At 38.1% G+C, this 19,432-nt stretch overlaps 1 protein-coding gene across 2 annotated transcripts in view; it reads right to left on the reverse strand.

The window, feature by feature from the left end:
- adamts14 (ADAM metallopeptidase with thrombospondin type 1 motif, 14) overlaps window positions 1-18,939 on the reverse strand; it is a 78,771-nt gene extending 59,832 nt beyond the window's left edge. The window contains exons 1-3 of one of the 2 annotated variants that reach the window (XM_084434643.1): window positions 18,542-18,939; window positions 17,509-17,885; window positions 732-888 (exon numbers count right to left, since the gene is read on the reverse strand). In XM_084434643.1, coding sequence (XP_084290769.1) covers window positions 732-888; window positions 17,509-17,885; window positions 18,542-18,620 — 613 coding nt within the window. In that variant the 5' untranslated portion in view covers window positions 18,621-18,939. The remainder of the gene's footprint in view (window positions 1-731; window positions 889-17,508; window positions 17,886-18,541) is intronic. The other variant, XM_084434642.1, reaches the window with a different exon arrangement.
- Between the last annotated feature and the right edge of the window lie 493 nt (window positions 18,940-19,432).

Genomic DNA, 19,432 nt, shown 5'->3' on the forward strand with positions numbered 1-19,432 from the left:
ATCTCATTTCGAATACAACATTCAAATGACTAGACAAAAACATATATCCTGAGAAAAGTGGATTTTGAGGGGTATAGCGCCATAGACTGCACTCGTTCATCCTGCACTCGTCCTGTGAGCGCCCTCATGTGGAGCCAGAGTGGAACTGCACTCGTCCTGTGAGCGCCCTCATGTGGAGCCAGAGTGGAACTGCAACCAGTTCAGAAGCCGGACGTTTACTGAGAATGGAACTTCTCGCCTTATTAGACTATTATATTCTTCCCTTTGCTCTTATGACGTGCTTTTTGCAGCGTTGAGCATTGTAGCCAATCACAGACATGTCTGTTGAACGCATCGGCCAATCAGAGACGTTTAAATGAGTCGCTGTGCTGAAGATGTTTTGCGCGAGCTCACCGAGTTCTACACTTTCGAATGCCTGGTAAAATGTAAGTAGATTAACATTTAATATTTGACTGTTTTACAATAGAAATGTTCAACTACCGACAGTATCTGGTGACGCAAATTACTCAACTTTTTTTATTTATTGCATTTTGCCTTTTTGAATTAAAAATATGCTATAATAGTAATAATAATTGGCATTTTTTAAATCATATTGCTACATAATAATACATATTTTTGGGGTAAATTGTGCAGATCTGGATTTTTTTCTTCTCAATCACATTTTAAATCAGAATCAGAATAAATTAATCAGAGAAAAATCACAAATGGATGTTTTTTTAACCTCTGCTCACCTTCATTGTGGAGGTCATCTCGCCTCTGACCCTTGTCCCTTTTGATGGCCGATCTTCGGTACACCACGTGGACGCGACCTTTGACCTCGACCTCCTGCTGACCTTTCTCCAGCGGCTCGATGAAGAACTCTTCATCATCAGTGCGAATCAAGCCTGCCTGAAACCACACAGAGATCCATCAGACAAACACCATCAGACATTAAACTAGCGGGATCCGCCTTGAACTCCTCAGGGATCACGGAGCCGTTCGGATTCAGCGTTAGAAAACAGGCCTCGATTTATGAATGAGAGCATGACAAAACAAACGCCTTTCCTTTTTGTTTGAACGTGGCCAAGGAATGCTATAAATATACATTCAGTGATCCAGACCGTAAAGGACTGTGTTTAGGACCGGACAAACGGGTTAAAGTCAATGATAGGTGTTCGGAGAGGCCAGAAAATGCCGAAGCTAAAGCTCTTCCGCTGTGTTTGGACAGATTGAGCTCAACATCTGCACTGAACCGCTCAACTAAAGCTCTCAGCTGAACACAGGCAGAGCGAGACACTTTCATCTGGACCACAAAGAGCGTATGTGGGCCATAATGTAGGCCAGGACACTCGATGCGTCATTATTTCTGATCATTGTAATCGTGTTGCAGCTCCAGTGAACGCTTCTGACATCAGCAGCAAAGCTAAAGATGAAGGATGTGTGTCAGTGTCATCATTCTGACCTGATTTATGATCATACATATTGTGCTTAAGGTTAACTGTCATGTAAATGATTGTGATTAACCATTTAATTCGGTTTTGTCACTTACAGTGTAAGCCTAAAAAAAAGTACAAAAGCTGTCACTGGGACAGTACCCTTCAAAAGGTTCTAATATGTACACTTTTGGTACTAATATGTACACTTTTGGTACTAATATGTACACTATTGGTACTAATATGTACACTATTGGTACTAATATGTACACTATTGGTACTAATATGTACACTATTGGTACTAATATGTACACTTTTGGAACTAATATGTACACTATTGGTACTAATATGTACACTTTTGGAACTAATATGTATACTTTTGGAACTAATATGTACACTTTTGGAACTAATATGTACACTTTTGGAACTAATATGTACACTATTGGTACTAATATGTACACTATTGGTACTAATATGTACACTATTGGTACTAATATGTACACTATTGGAACTAATATGTACACTTTTGGAACTAATATGTACACTTTTGGAACTAATATGTACACTATTGGAACTAATATGTACACTTTTGGAACTAATATGTACACTTTTGGAACTAATATGTACACTATTGGAACTAATATGTACACTTTTGGAACTAATATGTACACTTTTGGAACTAATATGTACACTATTGGAACTAATATGTACACTTTTGGAACTAATATGTACACTATTGGTACTAATATGTACACTATTGGTACTAATATGTACACTATTGGTACTAATATGTACACTATTGGAACTAATATGTATACTTTTGGAACTAATATGTACACTTTTGGAACTAATATGTACACTTTTGGAACTAATATGTACACTATTGGTACTAATATGTACACTATTGGTACTAATATGTACACTATTGGTACTAATATGTACACTATTGGAACTAATATGTATACTTTTGGAACTAATATGTACACTTTTGGAACTAATATGTACACTATTGGAACTAATATGTACACTTTTGGAACTAATATGTACACTTTTGGAACTAATATGTACACTATTGGAACTAATATGTACACTTTTGGAACTAATATGTACACTTTTGGAACTAATATGTACACTATTGGAACTAATATGTACACTTTTGGAACTAATATGTACACTTTTGGAACTAATATGTACACTATTGGTACTAATATGTACACTATTGGTACTAATATGTACACTTTTGGAACTAATATGTACACTAATATGTACACTATTGGTACTAATATGTACACTATTGGTACTAATATGTACACTATTGGTACTAATATGTACACTATTGGTACTAATATGTACACTATTGGTACTAATATGTACACTATTGGAACTAATATGTACACTTTTGGAACTATTATGTACACTATTGGTACTAATATGTACACTATTGGTACTAATATGTACACTATTGGTACTAATATGTATACTATTGGTACTAATATGTACACTATTTGTACACTATTGGAACTAATATGTACACTTTTGGAACTAATATGTACACTTTTGGAACTAAAATGTACACTTTTGGAACTAATATGTTCACTTTTGGTACTAATATGTACACTTTTGGTACTAATATGTACACTATTGGAACTAATATGTACACTTTTGGTACTAATATGTACACTTTTGGAACCAATATGTACCTTTGAGGGACTACTATGCACTCTTTAGGTACGAAAGTGTACCTTTTGAAAAGGTACCGCCACAGTGACAGCTTTTGTACCTTTTTTTCTGAGAGTGTACTTGGAAACATATATAATGTAATAATGCAAATTATAATGAAATAGACCTATATAATTTACTTCAATGTTGTGAAAATGAATAATATTTCATTTTAAACACTACCGTTCAATAGTTTGGATCTGTTTTTGGAATAATTTGATACTTTTATTCAGCAAGGATGCATTAAATTGATCAAAAGTGACAGTAAACACATTCATAATATTACAAAAAGATTCTATTTCAAATAAACGCTGTTCTTTTGAACTTTCTATTCATCAAAGAATCCTGAAAAACAAAATGTATCACAGTTTCCACAAACATGTGTTTTCAACACTGATAATCATCATAAATGTGTATTGAGCATCAAATCCTCATATTAGAGTGATTTGTGAAGGATCATGTGACACTGAAGACTGGAGTAATGATGCTGAACATTCAGCTTTGATCTCAGGAATAAATTACACTTTTACATCACGACAGGCTTAACCTAAAATACAACTTACACATAAGTTTCTCACAAAAAGAGTCCTAAAAACCACCCAGAAAAGCCCAGCATCCCGACGGCGAGTTTTGCATGAGCAAACGCCTCTTATATTTACTCCAGAACACGGGAATATCTAGATAAAGCTAAATCAAGTTCAGCTTGTGGGCTCACAGCCTGTCCATCATTTTCCAGTTCATTCTTGCCAATATGACTGAAAAAGCAACCGTGACGCCTCTTTAAGCGCGGATATACACTAAATTCCACATATCAGCTCCACTGACTTTGAAGGTGGATATTTATAATATAGCGAGACGCTCCGTCCAGATCCATACGGTTTCACACACGCAAGCGAGAAGAATCACACAAGAGCAAAACTGAGGGAAAATTACACTTCACTTGGACAGTCAGTCTTCAGGAACGTGAACATGCATTAACAGAACAAAATAAACCACATTTGCATTTCCAGAAATATCTGTATTTGGTTTTGTGTAAATTTAGGAATGAAATGTTGCATATTAATTAAGAGCTTCTTCTTTATTGCTGTCATGACACTCAATGTACATGTATAACAGTGTAAAAAAAAACAGCTAAAAATGGGAAAAGATGGTCAAAATAGATGCACCAATCACAATTCAGTATGCAAATCAACGTAAGAAAAAAGACCAATCGGAATAGAATATTCAAATATTACATCATCAATGTCACATTTTGAAAGAATTCTGTCACTGCGACTTTAAACGACTAAAAAAAGTCGTCCAAGGCTGAAATGAAGTAATTGTATTACTTGTATTACTAGTAAAAGTAATTGATATTACTTATTACAGTCAGAATATGGGGGCCTGTAAGACTTTTAGAGCTGAATAAAAGCAGAAATGTTTTTAAAACAAACCCAAACCGACGAGTATCTCATACAAGCACTATGAAAATTATAACAATGCAAATACTTTGAAATAAAATGCACAACGCTCCTTCTTAACGGACCAAGCGCTGTGTTTGGGGGATCGAGAGTGTAAAATTGTTTCTCAAAGATGTGATTTTCGGAAGAATAGAGTTGAGTTGTTGTTTTTTCTAAAAACTGCTCAGCAAACAAAAAGACAAAGAAAAGAAGAAGCCAGAATCTCTCTTTATTGTCCCACCACAGCAAAACATGCAATTTGAGGGAGATTGTTTGTCAACCTATAATTTGTCGTCAGGAGCGCGTCCTTCTGTTCGAGGGAAACGGTTCGGGCCGAACATTTGGACAATCTATCCTATCTTTCAGTGATTCATGCTTTTATTTCTTCACGTCTTGATTACTGCAGTGTTCTGTATCTGGGTGTAAGTCAGTCACACTTTAGAATAAAGTACAAGGTACTCTTGTAAACAAGGGGTGGTTGATTATGATTTCTCTTTTCTAGCTTTAGTTAGTGTGTAATGTTGCTGTTTGAGCATAAACAACATCTGCAAAGTTACAACGCTCAAAGTTCACAGCAAAGGGAGATATTTGCTTTTAAAGAAATCGCTTTTTAAGGACTACAACAAACGGCTGGTAGAGACTACACGAGCTTCCTCCCGGGTCAGTGACATCACTAACCCTAAAAATAGAAATTTTCAGTGCATGCGTGTGTGAGTGCAAACTGTTGTAGCTCCGCCCCCTGTGCCGGGAGCAGCAGCTCATTTGCATTTAAAGGAACAGACACAAAACGGTGTGTTTTTGCTCACCCTCAAAAAGTTACAATTTTAACATGCTGTATAAAAATATCTGTGGGGTATTTTGAGCTGAAACTTCACACACACACTCTGGGGACATCAGAGACTTATTTTACATCTTGTGAAAAGGGCATTATACCACCCCTTTAAAGCTCTGCATGGACTGGCACCAAAATATGTTTCTGAGCTTATACATTTTAGCTGCTCCCAGAGATCTCCGAGATCCCAGAATCCACTGAGTCAAGCTTATAAACTAAAAGAGATCGTGCTTTCTCAATCGCTGCTCTTAAGTTGTGGAATGGGTTATCAATGCGTATCAGATCCTCCACCTCTGTAAACATGTTTAAAACTCTTCTTACGACATCTCTGTTTGATGAGGCCTACTTTGTAAGGACCGTTAGGCTTTGATTTGATGTTTATAATAGTATTATTATTATGATTTTTTCATTTTTATATTGTATTATTTCTTTCCTTTGTGTGTTTTATCGAATCCGTTTTGAAATTGTACAGCACAGTTTTTTTAAGGTGCTTTATAAAAAAACTTTGATTTGATTTGAATGAGACTTTTTCTACTAAGTGACAGTAAAGGCATTTATAATGAAACAAAAGATTTCTATTTCAAATAAATAATGGTTTTTTTTTTTCAATTTTCTATTCATTAAAGTATCCTGAAAGAAAAAAATAAATGTATCATGGTTTCCACAGGAATATGAAGCGGCACAACTGGTAGTACACACACACACACACACACACCGATCAGGCATAACGTTACGAGCACTGACAGGTGAAGTGAATAACACAGATTATCTCTTCATCACGGCATCTGACAGTGGCTGGGAGATATTAGACAGCAAGTGAACATTTTGTCCTCAAAGTTGGTAAAAGCAGGAGAAATGGGCAAGCGTAAGAGTTTGTGACGGCTAGAGCAGCGAGTGATTTTCTCTTTGTCTTTTGTTCATGACCCCAAGCTGTTGCGATATGCATATCGCGATAATGTACATACATTTGCGATATTTTGATAATTTCGATATATTGTTTCAATATATTTCCTGAGAACTTCAACACTAATGTTATCCCACGCCTTCTGCAACTGAAGCCAAACGCTTTCCTTTGAATGAACAATAGATCTGTCCAGTTTGTCACCCAAAATCTGCTCGATGGGGTTCACTGTAAACCCAAATGAGTTGACAAAACTCAAAAAATGTAAGGCAATCAGTTGCCTCAATTTTTTTAAGTTAAGAAATTCAAAGTTTAAGTAAGCAGAACTGGCAGACTTTTATTTTGCACTTATACATTTTAATTGCTCTTAACTTGAAATGTTTGAGTACACTGATTCATCCATTTAACTTAAAACATTCATGTAATCTCAATGTGAACACTTTTATTAGTATAAACTTAGTTAGCTTTAACAAGCTAGTTTGCTAACATACTAATGTGTTAACATGTTAGCAATAGTAAGTTATACAGTAGCACTTGCTGTATGAGTGCAGCAATATACAGGTTTTATTTGCTCTCAAATCATCGTCACCATGATGGTCACTATCCTAAAACCAACATTAACAGAAATTCTTCTAAATTAGCATAACAAAACATTAATCACTACTAAATCTCCCACTTAACATTAATCTTGCACCAAAAAAACATTATATTACACTTAATTTTAGCATTTACTCTCCCTTTCGAGTGCCATCGGCAAAGCATGCTGGGAAATAGACATCCCAGCCGTTTCAGTTAAACTTAAGTTCGTCTAAATTAAAATAAATAATTTCATAAAACTCAAAACAACGAAACAGTTCAGTTTACTTAAAATATATCAGTTCTGTGAACTTGAAAGAAAAAGAAAGTGCTAAATACTCATAAAAGTTCATTTGACTGAACTAATTAGTTTAATTTAAGTTTGTCCTACTCAAACCAATTAATTATTTTGAGGGTTTACAGTGTTGAGGTCCGGACTGAGACGGGTCAGGCCATCATTTTCAAAGTTCCAGCAGATTTTTCCCAGCAATAGTTAGAAGAATGTTTAGGGTCATTGTCCTCTCGGAAAATAACAAATGAAACCTCTAAAATATGCCAAGTGTTCTAATCATTTTGGCCACCAGTGTACTGGGATCCGTCACTGGTTTTTAAAGGAGCCTTGTAAGTGCTCTTCTTGATTTTACTTTCTGTTTTGTATGAGTATTGTTTTTTATGGTTATCTCTGTGCCGTCTTGACCAGGTCTCCCTGGAAGAAGAGATAGTGATATCTCAATGGGATTTAACTGGTTAAATAAAGGATAAATAAATAAATGATCATGTTGAACATCACGCAGGGAAGCTTCACACTCATTAACACACATTCCAGAAGCCTTTCTTCAGCGCTGACGAACACGACAGCATGCTCTCACAGCACTACTTCAACTCTTCATAATCCCATCGGTCAACACAACAGGAGTAACGACACATCTCTCCGGCGCTCTCCAAATAGACAAGCTTCATATCCCGTGTAATATCAGCCCGGTTTACAGGAACAGTTCAAGCATAAATAACTCTTCTTTCATCATTTAATCACCTCATGTTGTTCCAAACTTGACACGAGGGTGAATAAATGACGACAGAGTTTTTGACGCATTTAACTATTTCTATATTTATTCCGGTGGCATCGTGTGTATCAGTTTTCCTGGCAGGACATATCCCGGCGGCCTTGACTATACGTCTGTGATGGAAACACAAATAGCCACTTCTCTATACTGGTAATGCTCCTGTTTCCAGCGCACATAAACACATTTAGACCGCACATCATCACTGCTGAATCCATATACAGTACACACGCTTAAACTTATGAACTTCACACATGTACTGCAAATCTGTGGGATCTTTGTGCACATTTTACCGCGGAGCAGAAATCTATGGAAGCTTGTTTTCGCCACAGAATAAAACATTTTAAAAGACTTTTTATCTCACAATTGCGAGTTTGCATCTTGCAATTCTGACTTTGTTTCTCAGAATCGGGAGATATAAAGTCAGAATTGCATAATATATACACAAAATCGTGTGTTATAAAGTCAGAATTGCGAGTTAATTCTGACTTTATAACATGCAATTGCAACTTTATATCATGTAATTCTGAGACAAAAAGTCAAAATTGTGAGATAAAAAGTCGCAATTACCTTGAACAAGCTTCCATAGAAATCGGTCTGATTGTTTAGAAAAGTCATAATAACACATTTTCCACAGTTTACACTCTTCCAGGAAGCCAGATTTACTGGTTTTCCAATTAATTACTACCTCCAATTAATAACGCGGTTCCTGAGCAGCCATTGGTCGAAAAAACTGAGTGTCCGTTTGCGTTAAGTTGCGTAAAATTATCAAATGATTATTTTTAATGAGCCAGTCAAAAGAATTCAAGATGCCGTTTCGCTCGTGAGTTAGCGGGTTGAATCAGATTCACTCCCAGACAGCATTATAGTGTCGGCCCAGATCCGGTACATGTGGACTCAACGCGTACCAGATGTGGGCTGGATCTGAGCCGACACTATAATGCTGTCTGGGAGTGAATCGTTTTAAATAGTTCACAACTGACTCCATTACTGAACTGCGAGTCATTTTTTGGTCACGTCTGATTCAAAATGAACCAAGAACCGTTACTGTGATGCTCAGGTTCGCGAGACAAAAGTCTGTTTACTGATTGGTTGGTGAGATGACCACATGTAAATTATACCATAATACCATAATTAATAACAGTATTCTAATATACTTTATTTATATATAAGGGTTGATTCGACTGTAAGTGAAACTTTGTTTAGGTGACATGAGCATCACAATACTTTATTCATTAAAACAGGGAGAAATATTATGGCACAAATACAATCAGGATCAAGAGTGACAGCATCAAATTTTAAATAATTACTAGAAATTACTAATGTGCGTGTGTGTGTGTATATATAAACATAATAATATATCATAAATTATAATATAAATAAGTTATAAATAATATTTATATTTTATTTAATAATTTTTATTATTGAACTCCCTTTAATTGTTTGTCTTTGGTCTGGAGCCCTGTATAGTTCCCTGTGCAGAAAACTGCATTAAATAAACAAGTTTCCATCAGAAGAGCAGCGTGAGAGTGGAGATAATGAAGGCTGGCTCCTTCTTGTCAGCGCTGAAACGCAAAAACAAGACTTCTCACTTCTCACTTCTCAGGACCATGTAATCACAGGCGCAAACTAGTGACGGCACATCCAGATTTCCCAGAATTCAGGGAGGTCCGACTGAATCTAGCAACCACAAAGATCTTGGACGCACAGATACGCTTTCACAGCACTGCATATCGCCATGCGCTTCTAAACTGGATTTGCTGAGGGTCGACTATGAGACGAGCCTGAGTTAGAGACCGAAATAGTCTAGAGATTCAACTGACAGCTGTCACATTCGCTTTTTAAAGGGGTGGTTGATTATGATTTGACTTTTCTAGCTTTATAAACAACATCTGCAAAGTTACAACGCTCAAAGTTCAGAGCAAAGGGAGATTTTTACTTTTATAGAAATCGCTTTTTAAGGACTACAACAAACGGCTGGTAGAGACTACACGAGCTTCCTCCCGGGTCAGTGACATCACAAACCCAAAAATTTACATAAACCCCGCCCCCTGAACACGATTTATAGATTATCAAGACAGAATGTGCTAATCAATGACTAGAAGATAACTACACATAAGCCACATAAATTCATCTACTAACCATTCAGAAATGTCCTGTTGCTTCTACATGTTGTCACTTCTTCTTGAGTCTCTCCATCTTTGTCTGACTCCGGTTTGAACATAAAAGGCTAAAAGTTTTTGAAATGTTCAGTGCATGTGTGTGCGTGAGGTAATGAAAGCTGCTAACACACGAGCTCTTGAAGCTCCGCCCTCTGTGCCGGGAGCAGCAGCTCATTTGCATTTAAAGGGACAGACACAAAACGGTGCGTTTTTGCTCACCCTCAAAAAGTGACAATTTTAACATGTTATATAAAAATATCTGTGGGGTATTTTGAGCTAAAACTTCACACACACACACTCTGGGGACATCAGAGACTTACTTTACATCTTATGAGAAGGGCATTATACCTCCGCTTTCGCATGCACATGACAAACTCAGGCCAGGTTTTGAAGCGTGTATGTTCAGCATGTCCTCAAGTGCATTCATGGCGATTTATTCAGCAAACTCTCCTGAGGTTTGTAGGGTGGGGGACGCTCTTCGACACACACTCACACACACACACACACCCTGCAAGCCAAGACGTGCTCGTGTTGATGTTGGCGCGCTCTCAATCACACGCTCGGCAGCTGATCTATCTTTACCGTGACAGGCGTGCTTCCTGATCCGAGCCATGAGATGATCTCACCGGCTTGAAGGGGACACCCTGCTATTCATAAAACCTGGAGATGTGCTCTCAAACGCTCCGTAATGCGCATCTCTTATCTGTGCTCACACCGAGAGCAGCTGTCCGGGCATTCTGGGATCATCAGCGACTGCGTGTCCGATGACCTGCTGGATGGAGGAGGATAAAGTGGAACAAACTTTTAATAACATCCTCTCCGTTGCATAAGAGCTCTGATGTGGAGCGGTTTGAGTCCATCGATGCGCTCCGTCAATAACTTCATCTGCACTGAATCCTGTACACTCAGATATGAGTTTGACAGACTGTGGATAAGAGCAACTAAACGGATCTATATTGGTTTAGTGTCACACAGCAGTAGAGGTTATCCGTTCAGAAAACTCTCCTTTTTCCACAGTCAAACCAACATTTATTCAGACGCCTTCAACATTTCTCACATTATCACAGTTTATTCGCTATAGTTTGGAAAATGGTAATAAAATATGACAAGAACTCAGTTGATATTTGACTGGTTTTGTCCATCCTTCTGTTAGACTGTCTCACACATGAATTATGTTGAATATCTGTCAGCTGTTAAATTTAACTACACAATTAGATAATACCAGTTTAGCTCAACCAATCACCAAGCAATGCTTCATTTTGTTCAGTCTGTGTGTAAAAAGAGCATTAGCAATTAAAGACAAAACACTTCAGCAAAACATGATCAGGTCAAAGTGTCATTTTTGCTCCCAAATGTTACTGGTATCACTGTATGAAGAGTTTTTGGGTATAATACGTCACAGTTTCCTTTATTTTGCTCTCCTCACTTACATGAGTGAACTATAGTGTCTTGCACCTATGATATAAAAAAATGTCAACAATTATATCTGGTGTCTGAATAATTTTTGGTTTGACTGTATATGCATTTTCATGCATCTTGCAATTGCAACGTGAGGCATAAAAACATACAGAAAATATGTGATAAATGCATCTAGCTGTGCAACACTGATTTTGTGTGTTCCTGCTTTCTGAAATAATCATAAAGCGGCAAATGTTCACTGTGCATTCTAGTGGACAAAAGCATATATGTTAAGCCTTTGGAGCTGTTTCTCTTTCAGCTCAACTACTGTCATGGAAAAGCAACAGAATCTTACTGAGCAAGTCAGTTTTATTGTTCTGTTGTCACCCTGTTACAGCCAAAGCAATGCATTATTTTGCTGCCTCGTAACCGCCTATATTGCGAAAGATTGTTCATTAATTGGGTTTACAGTGATTTTCACCATATTTTCTGCACTAAAACTCTACTGACATCATAAATGCCACAATCTGAAATAAATCTGCATCGTTTGCATGCAGCAGACACGAGATGTGTGAGAAGAGCTTCAGAGAGACGTTAAAAACCCCGCACACATGTTTCAGCTTTCATAATCGTGTCTGGAAGGCTTCAGCGTTGTCTGATCACATCCTCATGTCCGACAGCTAAAGAAACACTTCATTGTTGCGGTGCGCAGATCTTAGTTTACCTGTGGTGTCGCGGACTCCATGTGCAGTTCATAAACTGACCAAAGCACTGATAAAACGCTTTCAATGAGAATAGAATTAGATTTCATCCTTGGAAGTTGAAAAAGTCCTGCAATGGTGTCCGATGCATTTCAGAGCACAAGATGAAGTTTTAAGCCATATTTAGTAAAAAGACGACTTAATTTGAGCCAGCACAGCGGATCTCTGTGGGTTTCAGGTGCAGTAAAGAATGAGGAAACTCATTCTGTTGGGTTTCTCATCAATAGAAACACGATTTTCAGCGCTGAAGAAACTGGAGCATTAGGTATCAATGTAATTTAGCGGCTTTCAATAAATCAATAAACTTTCGTGTTTCACTATAATGAAGGAAACCAGTGCTGAATTCAGACTGGAATGCTAATGTGCAGAGACCAAAACACTATGTGAAACATTATGTGCAACCAAACGCATTATGAAAAGTGAGTAAACGCTACATTGTCACATGATGACCTCATTACGTGCTTTAGTTCTGAAAGTAGATTCCACTTATTTAATTAAAACAGTTACATTGCATTTCTGAAATCCAATCTGTAAAAGTAGATACGTTTCCATCCAACAGGTGTGACCTGAACTTATGTGCAAAACTGGAATATTACATAAAACATTTGCGAATAAATCACCGTTTCCATCACAGGTTAAGAGAACAAAATCGTCAACAAAATCGACACTTCCAGGGAAATTGGTACCCTGGTAATCCAGAGTTCTCGCGAGAGCACAAGTTGAATTTGCTCAGCGAGTTACTCTGGTGTTGAGTAATGATGCTCATTAAATATGCCCCTCGATCCGAGCTGCACCAATCACATCGGGTTATCTGATATAGGCGGAGCTAAACAGATGACGACAGCGCTGTGACGTCGAAGTCATTAGTAAACATTGCAAGATGGCTATGGATGAACACCAGTTGTTTGAAACGGCTTTGGCCGCTACAATGATCGAGTTAGACTTGGCTTTTTATCTAAAACAGGAACAGAAGACGCCGCTCGAATCCTTCCTTTGCAAGAGGGACGTTTGTGCTGTTTTGCCGACCGGATACGGTAAGAGTCTAATCTACCAGTTAGCTCCGCTGTTAGCCTAAGCGTATGGGGTTTATTGTTGTGATTGGTCGTAGTGTTATCCAATTGCGTGCAGTGAGATTTTCAAATGCATGCTAGGTGCCGCCCCTCGAGCTGGCCGAGTTTCATTAGTCGACGCCAGACCATTAATCTTTTAGATTTAGGTCTGGATTTCCAGGCTAGGAAATTGGTGCAAAATATAAAATAAATTGGTGAAAAACTGTGGCTATCATAAACGAGTGTGTCAGACGGATGCTGGTGTTCGGGAACACACTCGTGTGTGAGACGCTTCTGGAGGGAATTACACCAAATCATTCTGATCACACACTTCGACTCCGGCGTTTCAGAAACACCAAACCAACATTAGAGACGCTGCGCTGTGATTGGTCGGCTGCTTACTCCAGTTATCCAATCACATCCTCCGCTGAGGCAGATCGAGCGATTTATTCAGGAAATGTGTTTCCATCTTAGTTCATGCGCAAATCTTAGCGAGAAAAAATACCTTAATTTAGCGCCTACTTTTTTTATGCTTATTTTTAGAATTTATGCACATCTTGGTGTTTCCGTTCAGTGTTTTTAATGTGATATCCCAAAATCCACATGCAAAGGTGAATGGAAACTAATGCAAGATGAAAATATGTTTAAAAAAAATCACAGTTCATATAATTAACTTCCATTTGTTAATCACACTTAAAATATAAGGTCGAATCAAGCGTGTTGCATTGTGGGATGCATTATTGAGGACACATTGTGCTCAGATGCATGTGCACATAAAGACGGATAAATGCGCACAGAACATTTGCAAACTATGCACAAATATACATACTTATTTCAATTAGAGCCCAAGGCATGTATATTGTGCATAGTATGTGCATAGTGTGATTAACTGTGATACATATTTTCATGATGCATTAGCTGAGTTTGGCATGCTTATTGAAAATACACTCGCACTACTTTACTGTCCTTTTCCACAACAGGTTAAACCAGCTATCAACTATTTAGCTGAGTAATCTTCAATATTTCAAGCTTGCACATCATAAATTATGAATGCAGTTGCTCACTGCTAATTGCACTAATTTGTAAAACCATTAAATCTGCTCAAATACACACTTCTGCTGCCGTTCATAAACCATATTCTCTTGCACAGAATGACTGTTGTGTTGGGTCCGGTCCGGTCCGGGACGGTGGCGCAGGAGACAGCGTGTCATTGTCCTGACACTCATTACCTAAGCGAGTAATCGATGAGGCCGTAATGAAAGATCTCATTGTGTGGAACGTGCTGGCGGGACAGAGGCGCTGTGTTCCTCGAGGAAATCACTGCTGTGACGGGGATCGGGTTTCCTTGAAAAAGCACAGCAGTTTTCACTGCCTCCTAAAGCTCTTTGATTAAACTAATAACAGTGAAGAGGACAACACACACACACACACACACACACACGTTCTGTCACAGACGTGCTGGAGTGTGTCGAGCGGCGTGTGACAACAACAACACAAACGCATCACACAGTTAACAGGGAACGCTCTCGGTTATGAGCAAACCTTCTTCCTGTAACGTTAATATCTAGTTATCTGGTCTTTAACAATGTTCTCGTAGACGTTAGCACAAAAATGTTATTTATACATCGTTAATGGGACATTTTTTTCAGCATTTTATTTGGACATTCCCCTAACGTTTCACGACTTGTTTCAGAACGTTCCGAGAACGTTCAAAACTAACGTTCCCATAATGTTTTTAAAACGTTTAAAAAACTGGATGTTTTTTGAACGTTCACAGAACATTCAGAAATAACGTTTTCATAACTTAATGGGAACGTTAGCAGAATGTTGTTAGAATACATTTTGTTAGCTGGGCACTTACACATGGAAGCTTATTTCCACCACAAAATAAGAATATAATAAGGTAATTGAGACTTTTTATTTACTTTTTATGACTTTTTTCTCGGAATTCTGCGTATAGATCTCGCAATTATTACTTTTTTCCCCAGAATTCTGAGTTTACATCTCGAATTATGACTATTTTCTCGGGATTCTGAGTTTACAACTTGAATTATGATTTTTTACATCTCGAATTATGACTTTTTTCTGGGAATTCTGAATTTACATCTCGAATTATGACCATTTTCTCAGGATTCTGAGTTTACATCTCGCATTATGATTTTTTACATCTCGAATTATGACTATTTTCTCTGAATTCTGAGTTTACATCTCGAATTATGACTATTTTCTCGGGATTCTGAGTTTACATCTCGCAATTATGATTTTTTTTCTCTCTGAATTCTGAGTTTACATCTCACAATTATGACTTTTTTCCCCAGAATTCTGAGTTTACATCACGTAATTCTTCCTTTTTCTCGGAATTCCCAGTTTACACCTTGCAATTATGACTTTTTCCCCAGAATTCCCAGTTTACATCTTGCAATTCAGAATTTTTTTTTTTTTTTACACCTGACCTGACTGCACGCAGAATTCTGAAGTTCCTGACAGAATTCTGAGAAAAAAACAGTCAGAACTGCAAGTTGTAAACTCACATTTCTGAGTTGTGAGATATGAACTGTCAACTGAAAAATGTCAACTGGGAGATAAAAAAAGTTTTCAAAGTTTTATTCTGTATTGGAAATAATCTTCCACGCCACATAACTGTGAGTTTGCGAGACCTGCAGCTGCTTTCTTGCAGTCCGTGTTTTGATTTGAGACTTGTGCACTGAGGAATGATCACTATCGAGGGTGCACTTACTCGGGTTTAAAGGGTCAGAAGAGTTAACTGAATCCATGCATCAGGGGTTTGGGGAGATTTGGGATGGTTTGAGTCTCTGACCTGAACAAATCCTCAAGACAGCAAGTTTCCATAAGAGAACAAAACAAAGCAGACGCCAGAATCTTCTAGTTCCTGTCCAGACAGTGTGTTGACTGTTGCACAGAACTGATTATGTTTCAGCTGCCAAATTAATGCCTCCTGTCATACTCTGAGTATATTTGTGTAATGTGACCCTGATAAGGAGTTTAGAAGGACAGACTGACATCATTAGTTTGACAAACCAGGAAAGTGAAAGTATGGTCGGTGCCGGTGGGCATGTGAATCTTACGTAAGAGCTGGAAAGATTGGAAACCACAGCCATTCGACAGTTGAACATGTCCGGAGGGCAGCAGATAATCAGTAAACTCAGATTTATACAACAGTTTGAGCGCGCCGTTATAATGAATATAGTATAGCTGAGCACTGCTGGATGCATCGCTGGCTGTGTCCCGAAACCCAGAGAGCTGCGAACCTGGCATCTTCACTTCTGATGCCCCAAAATACTGTCGTCTTATGATGCCATGTGCTGTACATGCACAAAACCTCTGTCTATGTTTGGAGAGCAACTACTAATGATGCCCAAAAAAGCTTTATGCTATTCTGATGGCCAAATTTAAGGCAAGACACTTGCTGTTTTTTCATGCATTGGTCACTTTTGAGATTATGGGCGATATGTCATTTCATAATCTGTTGTTTCACGCTAGAGAAAAGAAAACATCCAACATACACTTTTAAGTGTTTATTTTTGCACTTTATCTATTTGCATTTGTAGACTTTAATTACAATACATATCTTTAAAAAAGAGTTCGAAAACTCCACTTCTATTTTATTCCTATCTACAGTAGTCAACATTTGTTGACGAGTGTATCAAAAAAGGTCATCAAAGTTAAGACAAGAACGGGTTTTGTTCAAAATTCATGTGTAACTTTGATGAAAGGTTTTGATCCACTTCAAATGTTGACTACTTTATAATCTGATTTTATTTGACTGATTTTATACAACACTATTTCTAAAAACATGGTGAAAAATATATCTCCTCTGTAAAAACCTTCAACCCACTCAAATATGTAGAAGAGTTTTCAAGCTGGCTTCATCCAGTGTTCAAATATCTGTTATGAAAATGTGCAAATGAGTGCATATTTAATTAGAGAATGCCTGATTTGCATATTTAAACAATGCACGGTGATATTGATTAGTTAAACTTTTACCCTGTTCACCTTTAAAAAATGCTCCACATCTATTTATGCCCAAAAATGCAGTAAGTTTGCATCTGGCTGGGTTCTGAGACAAAGCTGCACACACACACACACACACACACACACACACACACTTAAGAAGCCCAAGGTTGGCATCATCATTTCACTAGTTTCTGAGACTCACCCAGAGTGAGCTGTTACTTACCAGTCCATCGCAGTTACTGATGGCCACCGAGGCCCTCGGCATGTCCGTTACATCCCCGGTAAACACACAGTCTCCGAGCATGCGCTCTTTGGCCCGCTCCTCGAAGTCCTCCTGCCACTGAACGAAAGCTCCAGGGGCCACGAGTCTCCTGTTGGCCCTCAGGCGCAAGTGCAGCTCCTTCCCGAACACCGTGACGTTGAAGAACAGCTGCTGCGCGTTGAGGGCCTCGCGAGGCGTCACGGGTGCATCGCGCGGGACGCGTTTCCTCCCGGATGATGACGCTCTCGCGGAGAGCACGTGAGACACGAACCGGCCGCGCGCGTCCGTGCTGAACGGGACCATCAGGCCGAATTCACTCAACTTACCGGACAGATTCCCTGACAGAGACGGACAGGGTTTTAGTACTGACAGGAGATTGCATAGGGCTACTTATGTAAACATGAGATAAAAGCGATATGCAAAATTTTAATTAATAAATAAATATGAAATGCATGATCAATTAACTAAAAGAAGGGGAAAGGAATGTTTTATGAATGTAAAAAGTTGTAATGTTATAGGCTATAACGTTTTATGGTTACACTTTATATATATTTATATATATATTTAAGTACTGAGTAATAATAACTAATGTACTTAGGCAACTATAGGGTTAGGATTAAGGTTTGGTTTAGTTGCATGCAATTATGCATAATTTATTATTACTGTAGTAACATGTACCATATGTATCAATGACACTGTAAAATAATGTGTTGCCCTATTTATAGACATATGAATGAATATGCATGCACAAATGAATCTTGAGATCCTTGACATTTATAAATAAATATGAAATGCATGATCAATTAACTAAAAGAAGGGGAAAATAATGTTTTATGATTATGAAAATAGACATATTAATGATTATGCATGCATAAGTTCGCATGCACGAGTTCTTTGTTTTTAACTCGCTAAAAGTTCTTTCTCGTGAAGATCATCCAGCTGTGGAATATTACTGAAAAACAAAGATAAAGTCGCATAAATCAGCTTCTCTTACCATGAGATTTTGCAGCCTGTCTATAGTCCAGAAATAAGAGGTTTATCGTACAGTACATGAATAGATAAATATAATCCATAGCTGCCAATGCACGAAAGTTTTCTTCTGGAAGTCGACTGGAAACTCTCGTCCTGGACGCGTTTCATGAGGAACAGTGTGTTTGAGAAAGTTGCGCCGAACTGCAGAGCATTGCGAGTGTCACAGAGAGTGTGTGCAGAGTTCTGATGGACTGAAGTGGACTGGACTCACACGGGACGTCCCATCACTGACGACAGCTCGAGCTGAGACCGCCCGAAGCTCCACGCGTCTTTAATGGGCAAATGTGCTTTCGATCAGGGGGAATTCGATGGCTGAAACTAGTTTAATGCATTAGTTGTTGAACTCTTTCGCGCATTTACACTGCGGAGGGGAAAAAGGCAACTTTTGAAAAAGGCATTTAAAGGGACAGTTCACCCAAAAACGAAAGTTCTGTCATTATTTATTATGCACCCTTAGTTTCATAAAGCAAGTCATAAAAACAGTATGCACTATATTCCAAGTCACAAACTTTGAAATGCAAAGTCTTAAAGGGTTAGTTCACCCAAAAATGAAAATTCTGTCATTATTTCTCATGTTGCTCTAAACCCGTAAGACTTTTGTTCATCTTCAGAACACAAACGAAGACCATTGACAGTCTACGCAACTACTACTTTCAAGCCCCAGAAAGTACAGACATCGGTAAAGCACTCCATGTCACTCCAGTGGTTTAACCTCAATTTTATGAAGCGACGCGAGTGCATTGTTTGCGCAAAAAAACAACAACATAATTTACCAGTTTATTTACAAAATATTAATCTCAGACACGTGTTCACGTAACAACATCCGCTCTCGCCTCAACACAAATGCATGCCT

Source organism: Rutilus rutilus (assembly GCF_951802725.1).
Source record: "Rutilus rutilus genome assembly, chromosome: 16".
Classification (NCBI taxonomy): domain Eukaryota; kingdom Metazoa; phylum Chordata; class Actinopteri; order Cypriniformes; family Leuciscidae; genus Rutilus; species Rutilus rutilus.